The sequence below is a fragment of the Nomascus leucogenys genome, chromosome 11 (genome assembly GCF_006542625.1).
Source record: "Nomascus leucogenys isolate Asia chromosome 11, Asia_NLE_v1, whole genome shotgun sequence".
In the NCBI taxonomy this organism is placed as follows: Eukaryota; Metazoa; Chordata; class Mammalia; order Primates; family Hylobatidae; genus Nomascus; species Nomascus leucogenys.
This window is the reverse complement of record NC_044391.1, coordinates 114,353,071-114,381,027: the sequence shown is the minus strand read 5'-3', so window position 1 is coordinate 114,381,027 and position 27,957 is coordinate 114,353,071. Positions and strand designations below refer to the sequence as shown.

At 41.1% G+C, this 27,957-nt stretch overlaps 1 protein-coding gene across 1 annotated transcript in view; it reads left to right on the top strand.

Moving 5' to 3' along the window:
• Window positions 1-27,957, top strand: part of ATP13A5 (ATPase 13A5) — a 126,115-nt gene that overhangs the window by 82,193 nt on the left and 15,965 nt on the right. Inside the window, exons 22-26 of the mRNA XM_003256667.3 lie at window positions 2,335-2,377; window positions 4,028-4,137; window positions 9,467-9,563; window positions 11,569-11,641; window positions 20,801-20,975. Of these exons, the coding sequence (XP_003256715.2) occupies window positions 2,335-2,377; window positions 4,028-4,137; window positions 9,467-9,563; window positions 11,569-11,641; window positions 20,801-20,975 (498 nt within the window). The remainder of the gene's footprint in view (window positions 1-2,334; window positions 2,378-4,027; window positions 4,138-9,466; window positions 9,564-11,568; window positions 11,642-20,800; window positions 20,976-27,957) is intronic.

Here is a 27,957-nt window from a genome sequence, read left to right as displayed (position 1 = left end):
GGCAGGTTGTACACCTTAGAATCAGAAAAATGGGGAAGTAGGTGAGTTATACTCTGGAATTATTTTAGGTTGGTCCATTAGAAGATATGTGAATAATTTCTGGTCCTCTTAGCAAGAGGTGAAATAGCATTTTCCCTTTGTCTGGCCCCAGTAGGGAAAGTCAAGAGAATGTCCTTTATTACCCCCTTCAAAAATAAAGATGACCAAGTTACATTATAGTGAAATGGTACTTCTTGAGACCATACTTCTACCTATTGCTTGCTGGGAATGTAATAGTTTGGGACTGCAGAGTCTAGGAAGTGAAAAGGAACATAGGGTAGTGAATCTTTAGATGATGGCTGGTGAGTTGTTGGTGATATCAGGAGACACCCTACTACTGTTAGATTTTGTTACCCAAGCAATCATAGGGAAGTCTTAAAAACTGCCTATTAACTTCCAGAATGCCTGAGGCTGGGTAAGTAACCAGTGACTAAATGACTATTTCATTCACATGATCATTATGTGATATTGCTGAAGAAAGTAATTTTACCTTTTTCAAATGCCTGAGAAATTCTGCCAACTAAAATGCCTAATTTTGAAAAGCCATATTCCCCTTAAAGAATGAATTCAGGAAGACACACACTGTCTCAGAATGAGCTGTCTTCTCAACATCCCAGTCTTCCTCCTCATGCCTTTGTCATTGGCAATGTGTGTAAGGCTGACTGCATTCTCTTTCTGAATTCAGGGAATACTAGAAGATGATAAGATTCTTGATGTGATGTAGAGACTAAATGTGTGCTTTAAGCCTGAATGGCTTTAAGCCTGAAAAAAGCCATTTTTCAACAATTGTGGGTAGTCATGACATGAACATATATAGCATGATTATTTTCATCTACACAACCCAGTATCGGATTGAACCATAGGGATATGCCTACATTTGACTTGTTTTTTTTTTTTTTTTGAGATAGAGTCTCGCTTTGTTGCCCAGGCTGGAGTGCAACGGTGCAATATCGGCTCACTGCAGCCTCCGCTTCCAAGGTTCAAGCAATCCTCCTGCCTCAGCCTCCCAGGTAGCTGGGATTACAGGAGCGCACCACCACGCCCAGCTAATTTTTTCTATCTTTAGTAGAGATGGGGTTTCACTGTGTTGGCTAGGCTGGTCTTGAACTCCTGAGCTCAAGATCTGCCCGCCTCAGCCTCTCAAAGTGCTGGGATTACAGGTGTGAGCCACCGCACCTGGCCACATTTAATTAACTATTTTTGACCTATAAAAGTGGTTCTTTCTTATGCATTAACTAATAATAACGAAATTCTAACAAAACTTTATTTTTTCTCCTTATTGATTTTATAACTCTGTTTTTAGAAAAATGCAGCTAAGTCTTTAAGAATATTGTCATTTATCAATACTTATAATCAATAACTTATAATAGAAGGCAGGCAGTGCCTTACATCTGAAACTCCTTTTCTTTGGCAGCTGTATTAACTTTTACTCTTCTATTTGTATTGTGCTTGCACACCAAACTGATATGGATGGAAAAACATCTTATTTTCACCCTGACATGCATCAAAAATATGAATATACGTCTCTAGTTATATCTGTTAAACTGTTTTTGAAATTTATCATCCTGGTATCTGACGTACACATTGCATGCATGTACACACACCACTTTTCTACCTCTGGGTCATTGTTAGTGACTTTGTGGATCAGGGGAGAGAGGGCACTCCAGGTGGAGGGACAGCATAAACAGAGACCCAAAGATGAAAGAGTACAGTGCTATACCTGTATGATGTGAAGAACAGCCTCTTGGTGTTTTAAGAGGTAAAGTCTAACCTGAAAAGTCATGGGTGAGACATGGGCTTATCGTTCCAGGCTTTGAAGGTGGCTCATGCAGGCATTTCATTGTCAGAGCAGGAAGCATCTGTGGCATCCCCTTTTACCTCTACTGTAAATGCTCAGCAACAGTCAGTGACTAAAATGCAGCTGGATTGGGTTATGATCTCTGCATTAGGTTGTGTGGGAAGTGCTCTGCTCATAACTGCATACTCTTAAGCTTGGCCTTGGTACGTATCATCAAGCAGGACTTCTTTTAAAGTATGCAATCACTGTTTTGCCGATGTCCTTGGTTATATCGCTACCATTTCAATGTGATTGATTGAAACAACTTAAATAATGCAACGGCCTTTTCCCTCTGGGAATATGTCTCTCCAAACCATTTTTCTTCAGCCTGATTCCAGGTGTGTTCAGGGGACACACACATACACACAAATCACATGTGATTTAGTTATGATGGAAAATACTCAAGTGAGCTGTTCACTTTTCTTACCTATTAATCCTTCTTCTCCTGTCTCCCGCAGTTACTATGTGGGCATGTGTGGAGATGGAGCTAATGATTGTGGGGTGAGTAGAAATGGCTTTTGCTCAGGCAAGCCGCTCACTAATATCCCTCTGGAGGACCTCAGGCTCTCCTGGAGTTTGTCTCTTCATCTTTCCACCAGCAACCATTTGATTATTTTGCTGTTTATATCCACCTGTACCTGTGTGTAGGTTGGAAGTGGAGGGGAGTAAAGGGAGATGAGACACTTCCGATGCTTTCTGGAAACTCCTAGAATAATAAACACAAAGGAAGGCCACTTAGACTCCCATATTTCAGGTTCCAAAGATGGAACTTTACAAGTCTATCTGCTTTAAATCTTTCCTGTTATCAGTAATGAAATGATTTCTCAGGAGGTGATTTCTTCCCCCCTCCCAAGGTCACACAACTGATAAAAACTCAATGAAACAGTTTGAAACTGATGATTAAAGTTTTGAATTATATGTAAATTATATTTATTCCTGCCAAACTTTCATTCTCTGGTTAGTTTTTAAAAGTTTGCTTCACCCAGAACTCTTTCACTCAGTAAAATCCTAGACCAAACTATTTCGTTATTTTATGCTATAGAAAAAGCTAAATAAAATGATTCTCAGCAAATTATTTTTCATATGCAGTAGAAGGGCAGTGAATGCTTTATATTCTGAGTTTTAAAGACAGGAAGGAAACAAATAGTCTACCTTCAATATTATGTACTTAAGGAAATATTTCAGTAGCTGATTTATGGGACAAGAAGTGAAGAAGATTTCTTTGTATTTCCAAAGCTTCTTAGAGATTTAAGATCTTGGTATTTGTTTTATTTCTCTCTTAAATATTATTTCCAAATTTCTGAAAACTATGTTTATAGCTAGAGATTTATTAAGATGTTTTTTGCTTTATGTTTCATGAGAAAAAGCTAATTTTTAGTCTGTTCTTTCAAATCTAGAATGTGTATCCTCTCACATTAATTATGTGGAGTTTAGAATAAAACAAAAAATCAAATGCTAAAAGGGACATAGTCTCTGCCTCCTAAAGAGTTCATTGTCTGATGAAGAAAGAATCATGAATAAAACTAACCCTAACATAAAGTAGATGGTCCTAAAGTATATAATAGAGATAAGAAATAGAGATCAAAGAGGAAGAAGAAAATGTCCTAATATTTATTAAACCTGAATCTAGTATGTACGGCTCATGGTGCCAGGTACCCTGTAGCTCTATGGAACTACAGATATATAAAAGTTCATTTGATGCCCACACAATTCTTAAAGGATTGGCCTAGGAATTCTTTCACCTTTGTTCATGAAGATTCCCACCAGGTACCAGAACTGAAATGGTGAAGGTCCCCAACCAACGTCCATCCAAATTCTGTCATCTTTTTAATTGACTTTTTGAATGAGGGCTTCTATCTCCTTTTCACATCTATACTCCCCACAGGCAGGGCCCTTGTATGCACACGCCCACATGCACACACACATGCATGTACACACACCACTTTTCTACTTCTGGGTCATTGTTTAGTTAGTGACTTTGTGGATCAGGGGAGAGAGGGCACTCCAGGTGGAGGGACAGCATAAACAGAGACCCAAAGATGAAAGACTACAGTGTTCTACCTTTATGATGTGAAGAACAGCCTCTTGGTGTTTTAAGAGGTAAAGCCTAACCTGAAAAGTCATGGGTGAGACATGGGCTTATCATTCCAGGCTTTGAAAGTGGCTCATGCAGGCATTTCACTGTCAGAGCAGGAAGCATCTGTGGCATCCCCTTTTACCTCTAAAACAACCAACATCCAGTGTGTGCCTCATCTCATCAGGTAAGTCATTTTTTCCTCTTCCACCCCTACAATCAATGGGCCCATTGTCTGGCTCTGCAGACAGAATTCAACTACAAGCTAAAGTGATAAATGCTGCAACAGAGGTACGGGTGAAGTGCTATTGGAGAACTAATGAAGGGGGCCATTAGTGTTACTCAAGAGTGCTGGTAAAAGCCACAGAAAAGTGACTTTTGCTGAGCCTTAAAGGATAGGTGGGTATCATGTAAACAGTTGAAAACTTGCCTTGATGTTTTAAAACTAACTATTTCTTACTTTTTCTCTCCTCTATTTGGTATGTTGGATGCTTCCTGTAACATTTATCTCAGGAATTTTGGATGGATGAGGAAGGAGAAAGGAAATACTTCATTAGATAGCTTCCCTAAATACTATTACATGTCTCCAAAATGCAAATTAGTAAATATCCAATGTCTTTTACATAAAAGTTGATTGACAGTGTCAGGGAAGGGGAAGTGAGATGGTTTGGCTTTGTGTTCCCACCCAAATCTCATCTGGAGTTGTGGTTCCCAACCTGTTGCCTGGTGGGATGTGACTGGATCATGGGGGCAGTTTCCCCGATGCTGTTCTCATGATAGTGAGGGAGTTCTCATGAGATGTGATGATTTTTAAAGTGGCAATTTCCCCTGTGTGCTTTCTCTCTCTTGTCTTGTGAAGAAGGTGCCCACTTCCCCTTCACCTTCGCCATCATTGTAAGTTTCCTGAGGCTTCCCTAGCCATGCGGAATTGTGAGTCAATTAAACCTCATTTGTTTATAAATTACGCCGTCTCAGGTAGTAATCTTTATGGCAGTGTGAAAATGGACTAATACAGGAAGGCATTAAGAGACGTTTATTTTCACAGCATGCTTCCCTCACCTCCACTCCACTCTCATTTCTGATCTGTCTACTTATATTTTAAATGTAGTTAAGAACAAAATACCCAGTTTTATGTTTTATTCATAAATCTGATTTCTCTTTTGTTTCCTATAGCACTTAGGGATAATTTCTGGGTATTTTCATGGGCAGTGATCTGAAAGCCATTGCCAGATTTTGAGATTCATACAAAAAAGACAGCCGTGAAGTTCCCCAGCATGTCCTTTGGTGCATCAGAATAAACAGGTCACTGGGAGGAATCACTGACCTAAAGGTAGCAGGTCTAAAATTCCACACCCCTGGTTGGCTGCATATCAGCAAGACAGCTTTGCACAACACGCTGAACACTGGGTGTCTGCACTTGTGTCCTTTCACACCCTCAAACACGGTCACTTCCCCCACCTCCGAGGCAGCTCCTCTTCCCAACTCCCACTTTCCTTGCTTCTAAGAACAGTTTACTCCTTGGAGTCTGCCATTGAGGTCCAGACCCTTAGAGTGCATTTAACTCCTTCCTCTTCTTCACCCATCACCAAACAAGCATTATGTTTTACTGATTTATTTTGCAGAGTATCTCTAAGCCATTTGGTTACTATCTCTAGTGTCTTAACCTTGGTTTGTGTCATGGTGACTACACGATGATAGTACTCAGAACCCTCACCTTATTTTATGTTTTTCATTGTCAATACAACTCATGGAGCTCTTTACAAGTGTGCTTGGAAATGTAAAGCATGAGAGAGTCTTGCCCCCGGAGAATTTACATTCCAGCAAAAATTGTGTGTGTGTGTGTGTATGTATGTATATGTGTAACATGTTACACATATTTACATACATATATACATATATATGAATGTCTATATAAATATGTGTGTGTATATATATGCATATATACATATATACAAATTTATTGAGCACCTCCCATGCATCAGACATCGTATATATATATAATTTTGTGTGTGTGTGTATAAAGCATGCCTGACGCATGAGAGGCAATAAATAATGTATATATTTGTGTGTATGTGTGTGTATATATGTTAATGTATGTATATATGTATATATGTAAAGGAAATATTTCTCCTTTAAAAAAATTCGGTCTTAGCTGTTAATGCAGTAACAGGTTTTCTGAATGGTGGATTATGACAGGTTAAAAGAAAACAATGTGAGGTAGCAGCACGTGATGCGAGAGTGGGACCTCAGCAAACCAGCTCTCCTTCAGCCTCCTCTGGTCAGGGCAAAAGCAATCCACATGGGACGTGACCCACATCCACTTCATTTATATGTGTGTGTGTATATATATATACATGTATATATGTATGTATGTATATATACACGTGTATGTATGTATATATACACGTGTATGTATGTATATACACACGTGTATATATGTACATATATGTGTATATATACACACGTGTATATATGTATGTATATACGTGTGTATATATACGTGTGTATATGTGTATATATACGTGTGTATATGTATACATACATATATACGTGTGTATATGTATACATACATATATACGTGTGTATATGTATACATACATATATACGTGTGTATACATATATACGTGTATATATGTTTGTATATGTATACACACGTATATATACACATACACACGTATATATACACACGTATATATACATATATACACATATGTGTATATATACACACATATACGTGTATATGTGTGTATATATACACGTCTATATATACATATATATACGTCTATATATACATATATACACGTCTATATATACATATATACATGTCTATATACACGTAAATATATACACGTCTATATACACGTATATATATACACGTCTATATACATGTATATATAACGTCTATATACACATATACACATGTATACACGTGTATATATACATACATACATATATACGTGTATATATATACACACACACACATATAAATGAAGTGGATGTGGGTCACGTCCCATGTGGATTGCTTTTGCCCTGACCAGAGGAGGCTGAAGGAGAGCTGGTTTGCTGAGGTCCCACTCTCGCATCACGTGCTGCTACCTCACATTGTTTTCTTTTAACCTGTCATAATCCACCATTCAGAAAACCTGTTACTGCATTAACAGCTAAGACCGAATTTTTTTAAAGGAGAAATATTTCCTTTACATATATACATATATACATACATTAACATATATACACACATATACACACAGATATACACATTATTTATTGAGTGTCTCTCATGCATCAGGCATGCTTTTTACACATACATACACACACAAAATTATATATATATATACGATGTCTGATGCATGGGAGGTGCTCAATAAATTTGCTTGAAATAAATTAATGTCCAAACAATACAGCAAATGTTCTGGCAGTTGAGTGTGAGAACTCAAGCCAGGAGGGAAGGTTTCAGTAGGGGAGTTGCAACTTGAAAAATGGATGAGACTTATGTGAACAGAAAGGAGGTGAGAAGGAATTCCAGGTGGGGAAAATGCGGCAGCCATGTTTAGACACAGTGTTGTAACTGGAGAATGCTGGGGCCAGTTGGCGCAACTGGGCTAGAAGACTTCTCAGATGAGAATTGTGGTGGTTAAGCTAGAGAACCAGAGATGGAGGACTCGCAGGGAGTTTGAGCTCCTGGTTAAGCTAGAGAACCAGATGTGGAGGCCTCGCAGGGAGTTTGACCTCCTGGATAGTAGTGCAAAGTGCCTACTTGATCCATTCAACATGCAGTGGCATTTGAACTTCAGATGCTCCTCCTCATGCATGTGGCCCAGTGCATTTATGAGTGCAGTGTACTGTTACAGAATACAAGTCATGATGTAAAATTTCTCCAGTGGCAGATGGCTCAGTAAGACTCCAGGGTAGAAACTCCTTGCTTTTATATTTCATGGACTCATAAAAATTAGATGTGGTTCAGCTCTGTTAGGCTCATTTTACTTTTTCTATCCTTGATGCATACTTAATCCTGAGAAAGCACTCCAGAGAGGCAATGAGATACGGTTTTAGATGCATAGGTTCAAATCCATGGATTTTCATCTTTGTCTTTTGAAACATGATTTACTTGTTGCTATAGTTCAAGTCCTTTAGGGCAAAGACTGTGTCTTAGTGATTTTTGTATCAAGCATTATGCCTAGCACTATGCTGGGTATATCAGATCATTCAGTGAACGTTTGTAGAATGCATAGATAAATGCATGAGCTACTTAAAATTCACAATCATTAGAAATAGCAGTAATTTTGGAGGCCTATTTATCCTTTACTTAGAATAGTTTCTTGTACTTTCCTTTGAATCTGGGTGTCTTAATTTTCCTGGAACTACCCACGATTGCAGAGAAAAACAATGAAATAGCAATGTTTATATCAGACTTGGTAAAACGATCCATATTTCACATGCTTGCCCCTTCTCAGCTTGTCTTCTGCATCATCCTTGGTGTTGAAAACAAATGACAGCACCTCACAGCTTGGTAGAAAATATCTTCCCAAAATATCCTGGCCTCTCTCCCACCCTTGCCTTCTCATTTTGCCTGAGACAAAGTGGTTAGTAGTTTGGCTTTTAGGTTCTTCTTTTCATGTCCCTGTTCTGTTGACCACATCTTTGAGCAGAGCAGGTGTCCATGTTACTGGGGACTAGAAATGAAGTGGATGTGGGTCGCGTCCCATGTAGATTACTTCTGCCCTGACCAGAGGAGGCTGAAGGAGAGCTGGTTTGCTGAGGTCCCACTCTCGCATCACGTGCTGCTACCTCACATTGTTTTCTTTTAACCTGTCATAATCCACCATTCAGAAAACCTGTTACTGCATTAATAGCTAAGACCGAATTTTTTTAAAGGAGAAATATCTACTTTTTAAGCTGCATTTTTTACTGTCGTCTTGATCTCTTGATCTTTATGGCCCACTCAGATTATTACCCTGGGGTCTTCCCGCAATATCAAAGCCAACGTTACCCATTTCATCTCAAATATTAGAGTCACATTCACACTTTCTAAAATGTCAAAGCACCTATCCTTTAGCTTTATGTCTCCAAGGACCTCTAAAGCACACACAATGCAATTCCCAGGAAGCATGTATTGTTAAGATGTAATGAGTCACAAGCAAGTCAATGCTTGAAATTTTGCACCTTGTCATAATGTTGTATTGTGTTTATGATACACAGAGTAATCTTCTCACTTAACTGAAAGCTTGTTGAAAATGAGGAGTGTGCCTGATTCATTTTATATCCTCTATGACTCTTAGCATAATGTTGGTACTTCATAAGCCCTAAATAAAAGTGAGTAAATGAACCAGTGAGTAAGGTAATGATTGAAGGAGAGAATGAATGAATGAGTGGTTAAATAAATAGGAGGATGAATTCATGATTAAGTGAATGTATGTCAACAGGCTACTAAAAATATAACTCGTTTTAAATATAAAAGAAGTTGAGAGACATCTATCATACATAACCAATTTTTATTTTTATTTCTTTTTAAACAGAGAAGGCCGAGCTGCTCTGGTTTCATCTTTTGGAGTATTTAAATACTTGACCATGTACGGCATAATCCAGTTTATCAGTGCATTACTGCTCTATTGGGTATGAACCAAAATCATTTTGTCTCAGCTCTAATTGCATTTATGTCCCTAATTTATTATTCAGGGTGTAGCTCCTATACAAGATTTAATGTTTTATAAATAAATGACATTTCTCAAAATAGGTGTCTGCAAACTCAGGAACCTGGTATAACTGTGCATGAAATGTGGAACTAGAAATAAGTAGATGTAGGTGAGTTTTCTAGTGTGTTGTTTTTCTCTTGATAACCTGAGACTCTTGACCTCTCCAAAACCCTGTTTCTTCTTTTGGAGTATGAAGAGAGCTTCAAAGCAGCCTAGATATAATTCAGCAGGAAATGGATGAGTCTCCAATTGTGGAATATTTTCAACAGAAGACTAAGAAGAGATAAAAAGGAAGATAAGTTGTTGAATTTGCTTTGAAGGACTAGAATGCTAAAGACCTTTCACAATGGACCCTTATTCCTGAAGGTACCTAGAATTTATACAGTCAGGGAAATCATTAGTAAAGAATCGGAAATTCTTTGAAACTAAAAAAGACTCAAAATTAAATGATGAAAATAGCCATTTAAAAATTAATTAGCTGTATGGAAGAACTATGTATAGGCTAAAAATAATCTTCATTAGTCCAGTCATAGCTTGTACTACAGTAAAATGATTCAACAGGCTCAAGGAACACTTCAGGAGGGATTATTCTATTGCTTTCCTGGGAGGTTTGAGAAGTGAATAAGAGGGCCACAAGATTATACCATCCAGTGGGCTATTGCTTGCAAGGATCACACACAGAGGGCTCAAAGGCAGCTTGGTGGGAAGAAACAAGAACTGGACTGGGAGTCAGAAAACCTGGATTCAAGTTCTTCATCCAAAAAAACAAATTAGGTCTTGCCTTTGGCCAAAACCTGCTTCTGGGAAGCTGATTTTTCAGAGCCCTCCATAGTTCCATGAAAGCTTCTCCTAGAAGAAAAACTAAAGCTGCAGTTGGAAATTTCTTCCTGCTCCATCTCATTCTGAATATATAATTTTACCACTCTCAGGTGAAAAGAAGAGGAAAGGACATGAGAAAGAAAAGTAAAGAAGACAGAGGAAGAATTGGAGGTTGACAGGGACACTGAGGAACCAATGGCAGCCTTTCAAACATGTGAAAGCAGAAATTCATTTCCAAAGCCTCCATGGATAGAGGTAGAAACCATAGTCCACTCTGCAGCCATTCATTCTAGTGGTCTAGACCTAAATGAGAGTGTTGCAGAAAAACCTTAACCTGGTACCTTCTGGGACTTGGATTCACTCTCTGAGAAGCCAGCAATACTTTCCATGTGCATAAATCTGGTCTGTAATGTGCTCAGAACCAGTTTATAGTTTGGTGCTTAGTCGACAGATATGAAACAGATAAACAGACCTGGCTGCAAGAAATATTGCAAGGCAACTTCCTGGAGAGTAATGATTTGACTTTCATATCTAAATACTTCAACTCTATAATGTGAACTTGAAAGAAGTTCTGTCTACACAAACCTTAAAAAGGCAGATGTACCAGACTGAATTCTGCAATGGGCTTACTTAGGGTAGGAGCCTTTGCTCAGTTTGTGAAAGTGAATGGACTCCAAGAGACCTATGTTGTAAACTCATACCATGGGTGAGGATGGAAAGCAATGCCTAGTGAATGAATTGCACCTTCACTTCGAATTTTAAGTATAACATTTCTAAGGGAACATTCAGGCTTTAATATCTTATGTTGAGAATTCAACTGCCTAGTCTGAGACTACAGCTGTCAGGTAATTAATGCACCCAATAGGAGGGTGGTTCTCAAATAATTGACTTTTGTCGCTAATATGAAGTAGGTTAAATGCAGGGAAAATAGTCGTCTGGCCTCATTCTATACAATAAGATGCTAATAATTTTAGGTTAGTCATTTTCTTCTGAAGAGGAGAAAAAAGTAACAGCTGCCTCCTAATGACTTAAAAAGAATGTAGGGAATAATAAAAAGGCTATGATGGCAGATGCCACATTTATATTTGCTTTTGTTTCTTTTTCAGCAACTACAACTCTTTGGAAATTACCAGTATCTCATGCAAGATATAGCCATTACTTTGATGGTCTGTTTAACAAGTAAGCTCTTTAGCAAAGAAAACTATTGTTTTTATTTATCTGTGAAATTCTAGAAACAGTCACACAAAAAGGAACTTTTGAGAAAGAGGCACCCTTATTTCTAAAACCTCATTATTTACGAATTTTTTAAAAGTGATATTGGGAGTAAGTTGAAAGTCGAAATCCCGAGACTTGGCATTAAAACATTCTGATAACAAATAGGTCTTAGTCACAAAAAAATTGTCAATGTAGTCCAAGTTCTTTGTAGTTTTATGTCTTGTGCATAGAAAAATGAATACAAAATCTAGAAAGGGAATTTTTTAAAACCCAGAGGTCACTTTCCATTATTCAGCTATGCTTCACGTTGACGTGAAACCAGATTTTTGCCAGGTCTTTGATGTGTGAGAACAAATGCTAACATTTTATTTTAGTAGAATTTTCCAAAAGCAAGGTATGGCTTTCAACAGCAGCTATTGCTCATTTCCCTCCTTTGAGATGACACTGATAAAGTATTTCCTATCAAGGAACTCAGGGCTTGATGCTAACTCTTAATAAGTGAGAAAGGTGACTGCCTCACCAGACAGCAAGGAAAAAGAATGGCATTGTCATCTCTTTTTCCTTGCTCAACAATAGGCATGTTATGAAAAATAACAGATAAAACATCAGTCAATGTAGGATATTAATAACCTTGAGAATTTCATGTAGCATCTTAATACATAAAACTGATATGTTTTATGTATCAACCCAATGACTGAATTTATCAGTATCAGAGATATAAGCACTAAAATATCAATTTTGATTCTTAGGGTTGAAATGTCTATTCATAGTTCATTAAAATATTTTTCTACATGTTATTAATATTCATATGACTGAATAATTTTGAATCAATGCAATTGCTTCTACAGTGTTGGATATTTTAAGCAATTTGAATGATTTATTTGTGAATGATGCTAAAAAGAGAAAAAAACACCAAGTGATTTCAAGAACCAAGCTTTCATGCAGCAGCATGGAGGTGAAGGCCATGGCTATCGTGGCCTGTTTTCATGACCTCTGGCTAACTGTCCTCATAGAATTGTGAGGATCAGATACAATGATTCTGGTAAAGTGTGCATCACAGCACAGGACACACTGAATACTCATTACAATGTGAACCATATCTCCTCCTTTTCCTCTTTTGAAAAGACTGACTAGCTCTCTGAGCACTTGAAGAGCATTAGAATGTGTACAGGTAGACCGGTGTCATTAGAAATCCAAAAACATGGATGATCTTCCTAGTTCTAGTCTTGCCTCAGACTTGCTGTATGACACTGAGCAAGTTATTTGGAGCTTTTGCACACTTAATTCCATGATATTAGTTATGTGGTAATGGGGGCTGCTTAACTCTTTCCCACAGCAATAGCTGGTTGAGCCTCATGCCAGTTGGTAGCCCTGGGAAACTCAGTCTCGCATCTCAGAACGGGTTCTATGGGAGTGCTGGGATGACTCACAGTGGGACCATTATTACCACTAGGAGAAAAAAAACTTCAGAAGGGTGACGATAGACCAGAAGCATAACATTCTATCAGAATGACGGCACTTTAATTATTACTCAGCAAACTGTAGCTAGTAAATGGGCTAAACTCAGGGAGATTGGTGAAGGAGAGTAGAGGCAGAAACCAGCTATGTTTGTTAGTTTGCTTTTACCTTCTCCTGCAAACATCCTATTGTTTTCCCATCTCTGCAAGCTTACTCATCCCACAGGCTTATCATTTCCTGGTCAAGTCTAGGTATTAAGATGATCTTATCCTTAGACATGAAAAGTCCAGGTATTATAATTATTACTTCACATTTTCATCCAATTCAAAGCTTTTCTTCCCTTACTTCAAGCCTGAACTATGGGCTTGGGGCAAGCAGCAGACGAGAAGGCCATGGTCTCTTCTTCACTTCCCTTGAGTCACCTACTCTCCACCCCTGTTTCTGGGGAAGAAGAGCAACAAGAGCAAAGGACTTATTTTTATGTTATTTTTTTTCTGCTGCAAATTTTAAGTTCCAGGGTACATGTGCAAGATGTGCAGGTTTGTTACGTAGGTAAACGTGTGCCATATTGGTTTGCTGCACAGATCAACCCATCACCTAGGTATTAAGCCCAGCATCCATTAGCTATTCTTCCTGATGCTCTCCTTCCTCCTTGCCCTTCCCAACAGGCCCCAGCATGTTTTGTCTCCCACCATGTGTCCATGTGTTCCCACTGTTCAGCTCCACTTATAAGTGAGAATATGCAGTGCTTGGTTTTCTGTTCTGGCATTAATTTGCTGAGGAACAAATGGAAAAACACTCCATGCTCATGGATAGGAAGAATCAATATCATGAAAATGGCCATACTGCCCAAACTAATTTATAGATTCAATACTATTCCCATTAAACTACCATGAATATTCTTCACAGAATTAGAAGAAACTATTTTAAAATTCATATGAAACAAAAAGAGCACAAATAGCCAAGACAATCCTAAGCAAAAAGAACAATGCTGGAGGTATCATGCTACCTGATTTCAAACTATACTACAAAGCAACAGTAACCAAAACAGCATGGTACTGATACAAAAACAGACACAGAGACCAATGGAACAGAAAAGAGAACTCAGAAATAAGACCACACACATACAACCATCTGATCTCTGACAAACCTGACAAAAACAAGCGATGGGGAAAGGATTCCCTATTTAATAAGTGGTGCTGGGAGAACTGGCTAGCCATATGCAGAAAATTGAAACTGGACCCCTTCCTTACACCTTACACAAAAATTAACTCGAGTTGGATTAAAGACTTAAATGTAAAACCCAAAACTATAAAAACCCTAGAAGAAAATCTAGGCAAAGGACTTTTTACTTAAGTAGGAGTATGCAGTGCTATCCTGTCAAATGCCCTCAAACATGGCAACCACCTACATTTAGGCAATAGGCACGGGGTTCATTGGTGAATTCATCAGAGCTTCCCTGTGGATAGTTGTGGACTAGACCACACCCTGACATAGTGGTGCTCTCTCCTTCTGACTTCTCAGGATTCCTTTCTGCAGCTGCCTCCCAGTGGTACATACCATGAAGCCCTTTTCTACTGCTGGGCCCTCCAACCCCAGCAGGCTGCCACATGGATAAACTTCCAGAATAGCTAGCTCTAGCCTGGCTAATTTCCATGGCTTCTACTTAACCTACCAAACAGTAAATAGCTTGCTCTCACTGCTGCCTGCCCTGTCCCTCTGCTATTACCTTAAAGGGAGTGAGCAAGGCCAATATCCTCTCTTAAAACCACTTCCAGTCTCTCTAACAGTGGCTCTTATGACTTCCCCTCATGGGGTTGTGATGCTGAGAAGAAAACCACAGTTTACATTGCTCCTAACAATTGTCTTTAAAGAATTGCTTGATAATCTCCATAAGTTTTCTCTTATAGATTAGCATGCAGCGAATGAGGCAGGAACAGACAAGCTTATAGTTAAATAACCAATATGGATCTCTCTTGCTAGGTACTATGGAGATATGGCGATAATCTCTCTTCACAATAAACTGGCACTTGCAATTCACTGTCCTCACATATAAGGCTCAGCACAATTCTCTAGACAAGAGAAGCACCATTCAACATTCCCTTATACAAGTGTTCATCTCTCACTGTGTATTAGCCACATAGGTTCCTGGGGCATGAGAAGGCTGATTGTTCAAGTTCAGAGTTTAGTGGGGGATTCACATACATGAATAAATAAGATGCAAGTTGAAAGTAGTGAGTAGCAGAAAACAGCAGATGCTTTGGGAGTTCAGAGAAAGAAGAGATGGCTTCCAATAATCTGGGGTTAAGGAGGAGATAGCAGTGGAGAAAGGAGAAAGATACTAGGCATGGATGCATGAAAGAAGTAGCATTCACATCAAAATAAGAAGGATGGATAAGTTTCAAATATCTTTTGCTAAAAGAAGAGCATTTCAAGTAGAAGGAAGCAGCATGAGCAAGAGAAAGCTGATAAATATGGGGTATGAGCTTTTAATGTGACCACACTGCAGCGTATGTGAAATCTTTTATTGAAAAATTGAAAAAGTGAATTGGGTCAAATCACAGAGAATCTTGACTGCTGGTCTGAGAACTGTGGACATTTATCTGCAGCCCTTAGGAGTCATCAACAATTGATGATCACTGTAAAATTACAGATGTCCCCGATTTACGATGGTTTGACTTATACGGTTTTTGACTTCACAATGGTGCGAAAGTGATGCACATTCAGAAGAAAGTGGCATGATACCCTCAGGATGCTGGGCAGTGGCAGCAAGCTGCAGCTCTCAGCCAACCAAGCAATCATGAGGTTAAACAACAGATACTCTACATTGTGCTGTGTTGCTAGATTATTTTTTTCAATTGTAGCCTAATTCAGTGTTGTGAGCATGTTTGAGCTAGGCTAGTCTAAACTATGGTATTCGGTAGGTTAGATGTACAGTATAAATGTATTTTCAACTTAAAAATGTTTTCAATTTACAATGGGCTTATTAGAATGTAGCCCCATTGTAAATCAAAAAGCATCTGTATTCTCATTACGGCTTCTTACATTTCCAGGTTTCCAGGTTAAGGCTTTTGGCCTTAACTCTGACTTGGTTCTGGGAAGAGACAATACCATCACATATTTAATTTATTTACTTATTTATCTATACACACCTTGCCTTGTTCCCACAAGGTTTTAAGGCAACATACGGAGACAAATTATAATACATTACAGAGAAAATCTAAAAGAAAAGTAAGATGAAGTGAGGAGGGATGTTGATCAGGCAATGCATGTCTGGAAATCCAATTTGACTCTATTTTGTGTAGCGGCATTTTTAAGGAGCTTGTTTTGCCATATCTCTGTCCTCTTCAACAAGAACTCCTCAAACTAGATCAAGAAAATAGAGGGAGGGTTTGTTTAACAACATAATTCTCAAAAAAATCTAAGAACAGGAACTCGGAAGCACCTGGATCTCAGGAGGACTAGAACACTGAAGGGTAAAAATGGAGGTCACTTTCTTTATTTCCAGGTGGCCACCTTGTGTCTCTTCTTCTTTCCATTCTTACTGTTTCCATCTGTCTTCCATTTATTCACCTTACAGCTGTCCTCATAAAATAACACTAGGACTGGGGCTCTGCAGCCTTTATGTTTGTCTTCTTATAGCTAATGAGCTCAGCCTCTCATTGTCCCATTTGCAAATATCTTGGAGAGAAAATTTATCGACCTGATGTGGGTTAGATGCCCACCTCTAGGCCCCTCATTTCTCCGAATGAAGGTGGAATCATGAAATTCAGATCCATTTAGGCCAGCCATTCCAGCCCCTAGGAGAAGGCAGTATCCAGAGAAGAGGTGCAGGAGGGACTCACCTATTATATAAGTGCATCTTGTACATCCTATCTGTGTTTCAATGACTCCTAACCTTTTCTAGGTCTTGGTCCCCTTAAATAATCTGATGGAAAATACAAACCATTTCATCTTAGAAATCTCACGATACCTACTTGAAATTCTGCATGTAGTTTAGGTGGGTTCATGAACCTCCTGAAATTTGTCTTATATGATTTTCAGTGTTTGGAATAAAAAGTAAACGAACTACTTAGGAGAAACACAACTACGAGATATCCAAATGATGCCAAATAATTAAAAACTATAAGAATAGAATTTGAAACTGTGAAGTCTTCCTGTGCAATAGATCCTGTGCTGGGTTTAGTAAGAAACAGAATGTGGAATGAGACAGGATTTCTTCCTTCAGGGAGCTCACAGTCTGCTGAGTGCAGATGTAAACAACTAGATTTAATGCAAGACACCCTGCACTATAGCAGCAATGTGAGTAATGTGTTGTGGGAACTCAGAAGGGAGAATGATTAATTTTGAATACCATATAACACTTCAGAAGTTAGTATTCCTCTGAATGCAATCTGATAGCATATATCATCATCATTTTAAGGAAACCCAAATAATGCAGAAAAGTTTTCTGGGGGGATCCTCATAAACAGTACTACTATCCAAGCTTGTATTGCAGGGCTTGTCATTTTGTTCTTTTAATTTTTGAGATGCATCATACTGCAATATGCTGTAGAGCAGAGAACATAGGGCTTCACAATCAGAAATACTGGGGTTTCCAGTGCCATGCTGTCACTCACTAACTGTGGGTCTTTCAGCAAAGGAAACTACTTTTCTGAGCCTCAGTTTCTTCACCTGTAAAATTTACCTATTTTGCTTTCAAGGAAACAAAAATTATGTTTATAAACACTTAGTACAGCCTCTGGAACCTAATAGATGTCCTACAATGGTAGCCATAAAATTGTTTTATTTATAATCAGGTATACAGATTCTCTGTTAGAAGTAGTAAGAGTCTCTAACATGGAAAAAGTCAGAATATTCTGTGTAAGAACCCTGTATGCATTAGGTATTGCCTCAATAGTGCTGCATAACAACCCACCCCCAGAACTCATCATTTATACCATCAGGCAGTTATTCTCCCCATTCATGGGTCTGTAAGTTGATTGTCATTTAGCTGATCTAGGTGAGCTCAGCCGGGCCAGTCCACTCTAGTATGTCAATCAGTTGATCTTGGTTAACGCTTTTGGATTTGATTCAGGTCTACTCCACATTTTTCATTCTGAGGCCAGGTTGAACGGACAGATTTGGTATTTTCTCATTGTGAGTCACAGAAAGCAGAGCCGTAGGGCAAGCCCGGCTGTGCAAGCATGCTTGAAGTCTATGTTAACATCTCTTTGGCCAGAGAAAGTCACACAGGGAAGCCCAAAATTAAGGGGTGACAAAGTACACCCCACCACTATGAAGCCAGCAATTCAGTCTACCACAGTTACTGTGTAAAAGAAAGGCACGAAACTATAATGAGCATGAGAGAGAAGACCAAAGAGGTAGAAGCCAGATGCACAGAGAGGCAATTTTACTCTCTCCACTACCTGCAGCCTCTTTATGAATTTATAGCTACATTCTGCTTTGGACACTGGAATACAGAGAGAACTCCAAGCACTAAAGCCTCTGCCTTCCATGACCTGAAAGCACAATTTCCTTGCACTTCTCCTGAGCCCTGATCACAGTCCACACTGTGTGCCCCTTCTTTGTGGACCCAAGCAGTGGCTTCTGACAGCAACCACCCAGAATTAGGCCAAACTTTACAGATTAAGGGTACAGCCTCCACAAGAATGCCCTCACTTCAGACACCAGCCACAAGTGTGGGGCTCTCGATACCACCTGAACTTCTGATTAGTTCGCTACAAACCTAGGAGTTCCCATTACTCCCTTGGGTTCAACAATTTGCTACAATTTACAGAACTCAAGAAAGTGTTATACTTATGATTGCAGTTTTATTATAGCAAAAAGACATAAATCAGAACCAGCCAAAGGAAGAGACAGCTAGGGCAAGGTCTATTAGGGGTCTCAAACAAGAGAAACACTTCCATTGTCCTTTCCCTGTGAAGTCAGGATGCCTCACCCTCTTGGCACATTGATGGGTGACAATATGCAGAGTACTACCAACCAGGGAAGATCAACTGAGCTTCGGCATCTGGAGTTTTTATGAGGGTTTCATTATGTAGACATGATTGATTGAATCATTGGCTGTGAGGTCAAATTCAGTCTCTAACCCCACTCCCCTATCTGGAGGTCAGGCTGATATCTTGTGGATCAAAGTTCCAACCCTCTAATCACATAGATGGTCTTTTGGGCATTGGCAGGACCCTTCCTGAGCCATCTTAACACTAACGCTCTTCATTCCCACCATGAGTCATCTTGTTAGCATAAACTCTCAAGGCCCACCATGCATAAGAAAAATACTCCTATCACTCAGGGCATTTCAAAGATTTAGAGGATACATCCCAGGAAAAGCCAGCCAACTTCTTTATTACACAATCTGTCTGTGTCTTTCATGGACTTTCAACTCTTTGAAGGCAGGTAGAATGTCCTTCTCATCTCTGCATACCCCACAGACTCTAGCCCAGCACCCTGCCAGGAAAACATTGATTGATCTGGTATAGGTAAAGACTTAGTCATAGAGCTTTAGAATAAAAGAGTTGAAAGGGCCTTTGGGTACCATTTACGCATTCCAACACATTTTATATGTGAGAAAATGAAGGACCAAGGAGTTTACATGATTACCCCAGAACACATATTGAACAAAGCAAAGACCTACTCTAGAGTTTTATCATCCCACATTGGACACTCATTTACCACTATTCTACCTGTACACTCATAAATACAAACTTAAATATGCACACCCCACTTTTTCCCTTACATCAAATAAACCAGTGATAAGCTGTGAGAAGGGAAGAGGTGACAGGTATGAAGACAGGAACTGAAACATGACTACAATATCATTCTTTAAATTCAAATTCCTGTCCTCCTCATGCTTCCTTCCTGCTTTGCCTTGAGAAGCAAATACATTTCATTTTCATCAGCATGTTCAAATATGTAGCTATTAAGGATGTAGTCGTCTTTTTAAAATAGTTGTTCTTTTTAATTTCTGCCCATTTCCAAATGCTTTAAATTAAAGAAAGCTCTGAAATCAAAAATACAATATAGTTTAACACTCTCATCTAGAAGCAATATTTTTAATGAGTTCTTTTCCTTAATGTAATATACATCAGCAGTCCCCCATTCACCTGTGTATCCAGAGAGATACTTAACGCATCTCTAGCATCTATCACAGTGCCTGGCTCATTGACATGCTCAGAGAAAGTTGGCTGAATGAATAACAGAGTGAGTGTTTTTTTTTTTTAATTATCCAGCATATGAAGATGAATCTAGCTATATTCCTCCTTATTCTCCTCATTCTAACTCTCCACTTTCCTCTCATCACTGAGACATAATATTAGTATTGCTTATCCCACGAGCAAGGCCATTTCCCTCTTTTACACATAATTTCTGGTCAGTCTGGTTATGGAGAAAATATTTGCACCATGCGATATGGTAAATATATTAATTACATAACTTCCTAACCCACTTTTTTATTTCTGAAGGTGAAGACAGAGCATGGAAGAGACAAAGGCTGGTAGAATTGGATTTGCCACCAGGCAATGTGCTTACCTAGGTGTAAATCTTCTGTTCGTGTTTGCTTAGTCTGAATCCCAATGCCAGACTCAAGATAATATGCATCTCAATCTCAACCTTTTATTCTCGATGATAAGATTGTAATAGGAAAAAAATGCATTTGTCTTTCAGTGAGTTCAACTCATGCCTACCCAAAGCTCGCTCCATATAGACCAGCAGGACAGCTCCTTTCTCCCCCTTTACTGCTCTCAATATTTTTGAATTCCTGTTTCTCCTGCATTGTGCAGATCAGTGCATTTCTCTATGTGAAGCAGCAGCCTTGGTATTGTGAGGTCTACCAATACAGGTAAGTTCATTTTCTTAGTGCTCCTTTCGAAAGCTGATTTAATAAATATCCAATGACATTGCATAACTTGGCTTGAACATATGTCCTAAAACGTTTAATTAATAAAATTGTGTCGCTGCAAAACTCAAATGATGGGACAGAACACAGTTAATCCATGGACTACTGGGGTGGAGTGGGTGGGAAGAGATCTGTCACACTGGTTGTTAATGTATAGATCTAACAACTGGTTGGCTGAATGAATATATTAATTCCCTGGTATTCTGTATATTTTATAGACCAGGGGTGGCAAACATTTCTTGTAGAGGGCCAGATAGTAAATAGGCTTTGTGCACTACATGGCCTCAGTTGCAGCTAGTCAACTCCACTGTTGCAGCACAAAAGCAGCCTTAGACAATAGGTAAACAAGTGGGTGTGGCTGTATTCTAATAAAACATTATCTACAAAATCAGGTGATGAATCAGATTTGGCCTGTGGACTGTAGTTTGCAGGCCCCTGATATAGACATGTGAGAGAGATTTGTTTATTTTGTTTTTTTCCAAATAAATGTTAAAGTTAAAATGTGAATTGATGGTATCCTTGTTCTGATTGAATTGGAACACTGGAATCAGGACTAGTCTCTTTACCTCCCTAGGCTTTAATGTTTTTGTGGTAGGCTATAGCGTCGATGGCTCAAGCTTTATTTTGCTAACAAAGCCTTTCTGCCGATAAAAGAAAAGGCAGGAAAAGAGCTGCTCTCTTTGAAATAGCAAGTGTGCAAACTGCCCCTCACTCCACAGAGCACCAGAAATCAGTAAAACAGATTGAAAACTAGCAAATGATCAGATTGTCATTTAGATAAAAAACTCAGCAATTTAAGTATAACTAGGAATATAGAATCTCATTCTGTTTCAACACTAGATTTTTTCCAAAATTGGAGTGCATATACTCAGAGAACTCAAGTTTTGACTGAACTTAGAAGACAATATATTGTAGCCAAAGGAGGATGGACAGGAAATCAGGAATTCTAAGAATTCCTGACACTATCACTAACCAGATGTGCCATACTAGCCCTCAATTTTATTACCTTAATGTAAGTATATTGGACTAGATACTCTTTGGTTTTAAACTCTATAATTCAGGCCATCTAGTCTGTCTGTTCCTCCTTTTGTAAAAATGCTTTGTGACTATGGAACATCTACTACAGGCCTACGTCAGAGATATTGTGGGTTTGGCTCCGGTCTACCACAATAAAGTGAATATTGCAATAAAGCAAGTCACATGAAGTTTTGGGTTCCCAGTCCATATAAAAGTTATGTTTACACTATACTGTAGTCTATCAAGTATGCAATAACATTATGTCTAAAAAAGTACATGCCTTAACTTCAAAATAATTTATTGCTAAAAAATGCTAATGATCATCTGAGCCTTCAGCAATTCATAATATTTTTGCTGGTAGAGAGCCTTTTGAAAGAGTGATGCTCAGACTTAAGACCACGGCACACCGGCACGGCCAAGAGATCTTTATTGGAGGCAGCAGGCTGGGCTGGGCAGGAGACAGAGAGAGAGAGAGCGGTGGGGGGTTTGCTTCTTTTATGCCCAGGAGGGCTGCGTGGATGTTTGTGATTGGTTGGGGTGGGGCTTAGAGCGAGGTGGGAAAAACACCTCTCTCTGATTGGTTTTTCCTTTGGTGGGCTTGCACTGAGGAAGAAGAACCCGGAACCAGCGCCATTAGGGTGCTCTAGTTACCTAACATTCCTCCCTTTTTTGTTTTTTAAGAAGTGGGGAGGTGGGCGTTACTGTTCGTCTGGCTACTTCCTGCTGAACGGGGGCATCGTGGGAAGGGATATTGGAGGACTGTAGGGGCAGAGCAATAGCAGGAGGCCAAGGAAGACAGCGCTGAAGGTGAACACTTCCCGGGGTGTGAAGTCTAAAGATGTCCCTTGTAAGTAGAGGTCATCTGTGGACGTGAGCCATCCGTATGGCAGGGAAGGATCTGCTATGAGCCACGTATCTTCTTGGAGGGCCTGGAGGAAATCTAAGAAATTACAGGTCCTGGAGGTGGAGGCCATGGGTAGGTGAGTCCTGGTCATCTTCTTCGGTTGCTAGGAGTTGGTAGTGCCTGATGAGAAGCTGGTTAAAAGTCTGGTTAGATAAGGAGGAGATTCGTTGTTGCATGAACTTTATTAGGCAAGGGAGGAGGGTACAAAAGGCCGCTATTCCTAGGAGGGGTCCAAGAAATGGAAGGACCCAAGCTAAAAAAGGCATTTTTAGAGTGTCCCAAAGTGAGAAGCCTGTATTCGTTTCGAGGAGTTTTTGTCTTATGTCATTAAGATTTTTTATGTTAGTCTCGACAACCTGGGACTCATTAATAAAGTAACAACAGCTTTCTTGGAGGAAAATGCATGTGCCTCCTTTTTCAGCTGTCAGGAGGTCTAGGGCTCTGCAGTTTTGGAGCACTACTCCGGCTAAAGAGGTGATTTGCCGTTGCAGGGCGGCTAGTGACCGCGCAGTTTGTTCAATAGTGGATTCTAGGTGTATCTTTAATTCATTAACCTGCGAGACTCCATATCCGAGGGAGGTGGACCCTAGAGCGGAGCCTAGAAGGGAGGTTGCAAGGGAGAGGCCAAGGATGGCAGGTATAAAGACAGCCCATCTTCTTCTTGGGGCCTGATTTATGGGAGGGTGGTTAAGGTTGAAGGCGGTGGTCCCTTTGGAAAGGGAGAGGAGGGTAAGTTGTGGCAGGAGTGTGACAGGGAAGCAGATGGTATTGATGGAGGAATTGATTGTTTTGTAAAGAGTGTGGTTACACCAGAAGAAGTATCCATTGGGGGCGGAAGAGTTAGGGTAGGAGGTGGAGGTATTGCAGAAGGAAAAGGATTCAGGGGAGTCTGTGTAGCAGTTTAACAGCCTGGGACGTATTGAAGAGGGGAACACCGGATATTAAGGGGGTGTTGGGGGGTGGTGAATGATCAGAAGTGTTGGTAGTGTTTGGGAGGGCGACAGGAACAGCAATAAGCGGCGGTTTATTAAGGCTGGCACATAGGAAGCAGTTGGAGGGAGAGATATTAGAGGCGTTTAACAGTTGGATTCCTTCCTGTAGAAGTAAGAGCCAGGACTGCTGTACTGAGATGGAAACGGAGGAGGAGTCTAGCTGCTGGAGGAGGTCTTCAGTGGCTTGAGAGATGTCACCGGAGATGCCGGGAAGCGAGATTTTGGGGGGGGGGGTTTGTAAGAGTGGGTGATGGTAAGGGTCTGCACTGGGTAGGAGTATGCATTGCTAGGGTAAATGCCTCCAGTCACTCCTTCTCCCCAGACTGAATTGGCTGGGTCAGAAATGTGGATGCCACGGCTAATATTCATAAACCCTTTACTTCGTGTATAGTACAGAAAGGGTTGAGCTGAGGGCCGGTTGGATTTGCTGAGGGTCCAGTCCATTGCCCAGTTCATGTGGCAATAGCGCCAGGGACAGCCATAGCATTGAGGCCACTGTGTTTTGCACTGTTGGTTGGTCTGTTGGTGTTTGAAGCACAGTGCAAATTTAATTTGTGTAGCCGTGGTCCAATGGTTATCTATCATGGTTAGATAAGGGATGGTGAGATTTATGCTGGAGGCATTGAGAGAACAGTTGGTATAACTAAGAACATTTGTGTGAACCCTACGGCCTTGAGTGTATGTCTCCTTGAGAGTGAAGAAGTAGTATGGGGCCTGCGAAAGGGAGGGGGAGTAGAAGAGTAAGGCTGTAGAGATGAGGAGGAGGAGCAGCATGTTAATCTTCGGGGATAGGTGGGAGGGAAGGAACCTTGGAAATGCGGATTTTTAAGGGTTGGTTAGGTATAGGGGTAGAGACGTAGCGTGAGGCAGAGGTCCTGGTTCTTGGGCTGTCTGGACCTGCGGCTGGTTTCAACCTGGAAATGTGAAGCCAAGGAGTTAAGCGGTGAGGAGATTCTTGGAGCCTGGCTGCGGAAGGGGTACAAAGCGTTACCTGGAGAGGCCCCGTCCATTCTGGAGTTAGTTGAGGGGTGTGGGAAGGCTGGGGGAGAAAATAGTAAACCCATTGGCCTGGGGATAGAGGGAAGGGGGGGTGAGGGTTGGACGTATCCAGGAGTGTGAGATCTTGCTGCTTCCATAATTGTGACCAGATAAAGGTAAGGAGGGGAAGGTGCATGTCGGAGGGGAGAGGACTGGAAGATGGGGTGATACCTGGAGGAAGAGGGGGGCGGCCGTACATGATCTTGAAAGGGGAGATTAGAGAGGGTTTTTTTGGGAGTGCTCGCAGCTTAAAGAGGCCTAAGGGTAAAAGTTTAGTCCAGTCTAGACGTAGTTCGAGAGAGAGTTTAGTGAGAGTTTCTTTAAGGGAGCGGTTAGTACGCTCTACCTTGCCTGAAGATTGAGGATGATAGGGAATATGGAAGTGCCAGGGGATGTTTAGGGCTGTTGCAATGTGTTGTGAGATCTGGGAGACAAATTCTGGGCCATTGTCTGACTGGAAGGAGGAGGGTATTCCAAACAGTGGGATAATTTCGGTGAGGAGGAGTGAGGCGACTGTAGTGGCTCGCTTGTTGGTGGTGGGGAAAGCTTCGACCCACCCAGAGAACATATCCACTAAGACTAGGAGGAATTTGAATTTCTTGACTGGGGGCATGTGGGTAAAGTCAAGTTGCCAGTCGCTACCAGGGATATGTCCTCTGGCCTGGTGGGTTGGAAAGGGGCCGGGTTTTAAGGGCGTGTTTTGGTTTGTCCTCTGGCAAATAGTGCAGTTGGAGGTGAGGTCTTGAAGGAACTGAAGATCAGAGGGTGTTAGCGTGAAAAAGGAAGACAGGAAGGTTTTAAGAGCCTGGGGGCTGGTGTGAAAAATGGAATGTAGATGAGTGAAGAGGGTATGTCTAGAGACGATGGAGGGGGAAGGGTCGAGTGGGCTTGAGAGTGTTGCTAAAAAGGTGGGAGGGAGACTAGAGAGGGCTGCTCTTCGGGCCTGATGATCAGCTTTGTTGTTACCTTGAGTGATTGGTGAAGAATCGGTCTGGTGGCTTTTGCAGTGGACAATGCCGACCTTTGAAGGGAGTAGTGAGGCTTTAAGGAGGTGGGAGATGAGAGAGGCATTGGTGACTGAGTTTCCTTTGGTCGTGAGTAATCCTCTCTCTCTCCAGATGGCGGCATGAGAGAGCAGAATGTGAAAAACATATTTGGAGTCTGTGTAGAGTGTGAGTGTATGATCTGCCGCCAGTTCGAAGGCATGGGTAGCCGCAATTAGCTCTGCCTGTTGGTTGGTGGTATGTGGCGGCAGAGGCTTGGCCTCAATGGTTTTGGTCAGTGAGACCACAGCGTATCCCGTGAGGCGTTGGCCTCGTGATATGAAGGAGCTGCCATCTGTGAACCAGGTGTGATCAGAGTGGGGTAAGGGTCCTTCACTGATGTGAGATGGGCAAGGAAGGAGAGATTCCAGAATTTCATTACAATTGTGTTGGGGGAGGTCATGGTTGACTGGCAGGAGAGTGGCCGGGTTGAGGGGGGCACATGCCTGGAAGGAGATAGTTGGATCGTGCAGAAAGGAGACTAAGAGAGAGAGTATACGGCAAGGGGGAAGGGTTTGTAGGCTTCTATATGTGAGGAGATCTTTAAGGTGGTGAGGGGAGGCAATGACTGTGTTTGCCCCGAAGGTGAGTTTTTTGGACTCCTTGAGTAAAAGGTAGGCTGCCGCCAGGGCACGGAGGCATGGAGGCCAGCCTTTGGCTGTGGGATCTAATTGTTTGGACAAGTATGCGATGGCGGCAAATGAAGGCCCTTGCAACTGACCTAAGACACCTAGGGCCAGTCCCTTTTGTTCATGTATGTATAGGGTGAAGGGTTTCTGGAGATCTGGAAGATGTAGGGTGGGGACCTTGAGAAGTGCCTGTTGGAGGGCCTGGAAGGGTTGAGTAACAGCAGTGTCTAGGGGTTCAGACGGGGCTCTGAGGGCCAAGTCATAGAGGGGCTTTGCTAAGAAAGAGTAGTTAGGAATCCATGTTCTGAAATACCCTGCTAACCCGAGGAACGAAAGAAGTTCCTGCCTGGTTTTGGGAACTGGAAGGCTCCGTATAAAACATTTTCGGTCTAGGGTTATGGCCTTGGAGTTGTGGGACAGGAGGACCCCTAAATAGATCACCTTGGGGGAGGAGAGTTGGACTTTGAATGGAGATACTCGATATCCTTTGTCTGCCAGAAAGTTGAGGAGAGATACGGTGTCAGTCTGGGAGACTGCTAGAGAAGGACTACAAAGGAGGAGGTCGTCCACATATTGCAGGAGGGTGGACTGAGGGAGTTGCAGTAACCTGAGATCCACAGCTAGGGTTTGTCCAAAGATGTGGGGGCTGTTTTGAAACCCTTGGGGAAGGACTGTCCAGGTGAGTTGTTGTGATTGTTGAGTGTCTGGATCTGTCCAGGTGAAGGCGAAAAGATCCTGAGCTTGTGGGGAGAGGGGGATGGTAAAGAAGACATCTTTAAGGTCTATGACAGAAAAATGTGTTGTGTCAGGCGGAATAGAGGAGAGGAGGGTGTAGGGGTTAGGAACTAGTGGGTGGATAGGCCTGACAGCGTCATTGATGAGACGTAGATGTTGAACCAGGCGAAATTTTCCGTTGGTTTTTTATACTGCCAGTATGGGAGTGTTGAACGGAGAGTGTGTAGGCCTGAGGAATCCTTTCCGTAAGAGTTCGGAAATGAGGAGCTGCAGGCCTCTGAGGCTAGTAGCCGGAAGAGGATACTGAGGTTGACTAGGGAAGTGGTTGGGGTTTTTTAGGGAAATTTTAACGGGTGTGCAGTGAGCTAGGGAAGGGGTGGTTACATCCCAAACTGTGGGGTTAACGGAGGCCGGCAGAGGCAGCAGAGAGCTGGGTGGGTCTGGGGGACTGGAGATTACAGCGAGGAGAGGGGTGGAGTCTGGGAGCACTGTGGGGTTGAATGTAATAGCTGCCCCAAATTTGGAGAGGATGTCTCTACCTAATAAAGGAAGGGGACACTGGGGCAA